Below are 4,699 nucleotides of genomic sequence, written 5' to 3' on the forward strand. Positions count from 1 at the left end.
ATTTTTCTTATATTAGCCCAAAATAAAGGGTTAATAGCCCCAAACAGCACCATATTTACTCTGATTTCTAATCTTTGCGTTATTTTTTAAAATATAATTTTTTTTGCAATTACAATATTGATTGATTTTCAATTATTTTACTAAGTTTCTTTCCTTAATAAAGCAGTGATACATCTGACATTTTTTTGTGAATATGGAGAATATAATGTTGCAAAATTCAAAAGGTTATACTTGTAATTATGATATTTTAACAATTATTAAATGGAATAAATATGTTCAAGGTAGTCGAATATGGGCCGAAGCCCAACTTACGTGCCCATGAAAGTAATGTTATCCGAAAAATCTCATTTTAGGATATTTCACTGACCTCCGTTCGATTCAATCATACCAAATTTCAAAATCACTCCACGCAAATTAAAGGAACCCTAACTCATTGAGCTCTTCAATATTCGAATTCAGGCTACAAATTGTAGTAAAACACAGGTTTGTTTTGGAATTTGTTTTTAATTTATTGTGTATCTTGTTTGAATGTGTATTGCGTACGAATCGCTGTTTCCTACGTGTTTATGATTTGAGCTGTTTTTTATTTGTGTTTTCGATTTCAATTTGATGTTTTGACATTTTTTTACTGGCTTATTGAATGTAATTTACACAGTATGGATTCAAATGCGCGAGAAAGTTCGGATTCGGCGGAATTCCGGAAGCCTTCGAATGATGCTGCTAATAGGAAGTACAGGCGCAGATCACCTGTTGGCGGATCATCGTCTTCTGATGGTCAGTATCTCCTTACCATTAAATCATCATTAGAAACCATACATATCTAAAAAAAAAACAAAACTTTTTTTTAATTTGTTTCCACTGTATTAATTACTAAGCCGCTATTAGCTACTAACGATAGGATTGAGTAACAATTTGATTTCCAGCTTCGTAGTGACTTGTTTACTATGAGTATTCATTTGGTTCCTCATATTGATATTTCTTAGAATATATCCTAAAGAGGCGATCAATAATTTTCTTTGTTAATGGTTCGGTTAATCCAAAGATTTTCGAGCATGCCATTACTTATATTGGTGATTTTTGGCTAATTCTACATTTAGTGAAATTTATACTACTGAGATGCATTATTTGAACTATGTGTAATCAGGTAGCCTTACTTTCAATTCTTGCGATGAATATGAAGTGAATTTAAATTGAAAGAGGAATACTTCCTATACTGTTTATGACATGTTATGTGAGCCTTAAGTTGTTCTCGATATTTGGTATTTTGGTTGTAATTAACTATTCTTGTATTCCTATAGCATCTTTTGCTTGTATTCAGGGAGTCCACGCAACAGGCACAGCTTAAGTCCAGCCCCATCTAGGAAGGAAACTGCTAGGGTTGATGATAAACGAAAAAGGGATGATGATCAGTCTGGGCGTAGTGATGAACCATATAAATCCTCTGATCGGCACTCATCTAGGAGTCACTTTAGGCAAGATGATCGTAGCAGACGTGATAGGCATGTGGATAACTATGATAGAGGTCACGCTAAGTCATCCTATCGTTCACGGGATTCACGAATCAACAATAACTTGGATTACTCCAGGTCGGATAAAAACCACAAATCTAGAGATTATGCAAATGAGGCTGACACATGCTCTCATGGAAAATCTGATGGTTTAAGGAGTAGAAATAGGGATAAGGACTCATATGACAGAACTGGATCTGGTAGGAGGCATGCTGCTGCTGAGGAAAGGGACTGGGACAGGGACCGAGATAGGAACAGAGAAGGTAGGGCTGACCATTATGGAAAGACAGATAATAAGAAGAGTTTTGTGGATCTCAAAAGTGATCGTTCACCTGCATATGAAGAATCAAGGGGCCTCCGAAATGATTCTTTTGCTCAAAGGGATAGTTCTGTCTGTCATGTGAAAGAAGCTTCTTGGAGAGATGGCAAGGAACTAGACTCTGCAAGCCATGCTAATGATGAAAAGAGAAGAGATGATGGTCGAGGTACATATAAGGAGCAAGCCAATAGAGAATCAAAGGAGCATTCTGATGATACGTCCATCAAAGGTTAAGATTCTGAGAAGCCCAATTTTTATGCTTTGGGAAGCCCATGTTTTGAGACTGATGATTTGTTTTGCTTCGTCTGCTAGTTTCTTTCTATTTCGTTTTTCGTTTTGCAATGTCTGATATCTTCTGGAACTACTCAACAGGTACTTCTGAGCCTTTTGTTACAGATTCTGATATTGATGCTGCGAGAATTGCTGCAATGAAAGCTGCTGAATTAGGTACTTTAATTTCTGTTGACTGTTATGGCAGTTTCCTCTTGATACCCATATATCCATTGACATGACATGCATTTTTATTTTGTGGAGATTTTTTTTTTATCGATATATTTTCTTTAACTTGTTTGGTTTTTTGTCATGTGTGGTAAAGTGGTTATCTTCTACCATTGAAATTGCATTATCAGTTCTTCATTTTAGCATGGATTTGTTATCTACTGTTATCTGAGCTGAACTCTCTGGCTGTCATTCTGTTTTTTGAATGAACACAGTTAATAAAAATTTAGTCGGTACGGGATACATGTCAACTGATCAAAAGAAGAAGCTTTTGTGGGGCAACAAAAAGAGCTCTGCTACTGAAGAGGTATTTATAATCATCTCTTTACTTCCACTTCAAAAAACTCATCTTTTTACTTGCACAATCTCTTAGTTTCATAAATACCAACCCATGGATTCTGTTATATCCAACCAAATGCTCCCTCCTTCCGTTCATTAAATGTCCCAGTTTTCCTTTTCCGTCCATCAGCCAATAAATGTCCCATTTCATTTTTACTCCCTCCGTCCCACTTTAGGAGTCCCAGTGTACCATTTTTGGCTGTCCCATTTTTGGAGTACCGGTTGGAATATTCAATAAATGGTAATAGGCCCCACATTGCACTCACATTTCATTATAAAACTAATATATAAAAGCAGGACCCACATTCCACTATCTTTTTTCACCAACTTTCCTCTACATTTCTTAAAAACACTTGCCGAACTCAAATGGGACTCCTAAAGTGGGACGGAGTGAGTACTATATTTGGTAAGTGGACCCTACGTTCCATTTACTCATTCCACTCACATTTTATTATAAACCAATATATAAAAGTAGGCCCCACATTCTATTAACTTTTTCTTTCCGCTTTACTTTATAAAGTCAAACAATTTCTTAAAATCCGTGTCGGTCATATATGGGACATTTAATCATGGACGGAGGGAGAATATAATTATTAATAATGTCACTTATTATTTCGAATGTCTTGAGAACTGACTTTCTTTTTTCCTGTTTGCATGTTGGACTTAACTCTATATATACCATTTGGTGTGCCTTTCCATTCTCACTTGTGCTTTCCCGTCTAATTCCTGTATGGTTGACAAAATTTTTCATGTAGTCTACTGCACATCGTTGGGATACGCCAATTTTTGGTGACCGTGAACGACAGGAAAAATTCAACAAACTCATGGTAATTTCATACTTCCTTTTCCCTTGGTTGTCGCATCATATTATATGGTGTGCATGGGACCATGTAATGCATGAATAATTGGGTTGCGTGCTCATAAGAATTCATCCACGTACTAATGCCCTTTTAGAGTCTGAGGTTGCATTGGTGGCCAATTGTAGGGTGTGAAGGCGGATGCAAAGGTAGAGAACCAGGGAGACAACCCCGACATGGAAAAGAAGCGAGAGCAACTTCAGATGGAACTCGAGAAACAATATACAGCCGGACTGCGTCGAAGAGATGGTCGGACTGTAGGACTCGGCCTTTAGAAGTTTGCTCTAGGTACTTGCGGGCTTGTATGAATGTACGTTTGGCAATCGAGATATATTGCGTGAAAAAACTATTCTGTAGGAGTGTTGTAATCTGGGCTTTGAACGTGACTGGCGGTAAGGCTTCTACTTATATTATGGTTCTCGGATTAATTGCAAGTAATGTCGTTGGGATTCATCTTTTTGTTGGTGGATTAACTTGCTTGTTCAAATATTTCTGGTTACAATCGATCATTTGGTCATTTTCTTTATTTTTATTTTTTCCCCTTTTGTGTGCTATTGAATATCTAGTGAACGAACGGATTGCTTTTATCAAATGCCATGGATATGAATAATTAAGTCTCCATCTTGGAAATGTTTGTTGTTTGTTGGAAAATAAAACGCAGGCATTATGTAGAGTCTAGAACTAGTGGCATGAATAAGGGGATTGGACTTGATAGCTTGAATTTTATCACCTATAGGGCCATCCCAGCTAATATTATGCTCTGTACTACTAAGCTCTTTACTTTTCTTTCAATAATTGCTAAATAAGAGTTGATATTATTGGTGCCACTTTAAAAATTGAAGTAGGGGAAAATAATCTATCAGCACATTAACTAGAGCATGTCAAAGCAAAGGAAAAGAGAAAAAGAGGGCACTGCACATTAATTTCCTACTCTACTTTAAAAGAGTAGGAAATGGAGGATTGAGAATTGCATTAGAACTTGGTATACCTAGCCAAATTGATAATTATTTATCAAATGGCATTACATTTGCAAATGATTTATGAAAGGGGAGAAGTGGAGAAAGTACTTCCCCCATTCTATTAGTGTTGGAGCTTCTTTTTGGTACGGAGATTAAACAATACATATTTAATAAGTAAAGTGAAGTGAAGTGAAGTGGAAAAAAGTAGGAGAGGAATAA

At 36.4% G+C, this 4,699-nt stretch overlaps 1 protein-coding gene across 1 annotated transcript; it reads left to right on the forward strand.

The window, feature by feature from the left end:
* The first annotated feature begins 333 nt into the window (after positions 1-333).
* On the forward strand, positions 334-4,025 carry LOC125190376 (pre-mRNA-splicing factor). Its single transcript, XM_048087666.2, has 7 exons — positions 334-483; positions 656-774; positions 1,319-2,056; positions 2,200-2,274; positions 2,541-2,632; positions 3,420-3,491; positions 3,650-4,025. Exons 2-7 carry the CDS (start codon positions 657-659, stop codon positions 3,794-3,796), a joined length of 1,242 nt encoding a protein of 413 aa, XP_047943623.1. The 5' UTR covers positions 334-483; position 656; the 3' UTR covers positions 3,797-4,025.
* Positions 4,026-4,699: the final 674 nt, after the last annotated feature.

The sequence above is a fragment of the Salvia hispanica genome, chromosome 5 (genome assembly GCF_029641045.1).
Source record: "Salvia hispanica isolate PSC_SH4W2 chromosome 5, Shi_PSC_v1, whole genome shotgun sequence".
In the NCBI taxonomy this organism is placed as follows: domain Eukaryota; kingdom Viridiplantae; phylum Streptophyta; class Magnoliopsida; order Lamiales; family Lamiaceae; genus Salvia; species Salvia hispanica.

What these genes read in the sequence shown, in the direction of transcription:
- LOC125190376 (XM_048087666.2), top strand. Translation starts at nt 657, where the DNA reads ATGGATTCAAATGCGCGAGAAAGTTCGGATTCGGCGGAATTCCGGAAG. An exon ending in AATGAAAGCTGCTGAATTAG is followed by an intron (nt 2,275 to 2,540) that starts GTACTTTAATTT and finishes GAATGAACACAG; the next exon opens with TTAATAAAAATTTAGTCGGT. An exon ending in AGAGCTCTGCTACTGAAGAG is followed by an intron (nt 2,633 to 3,419) that starts GTATTTATAATC and finishes TTTTTCATGTAG; the next exon opens with TCTACTGCACATCGTTGGGA.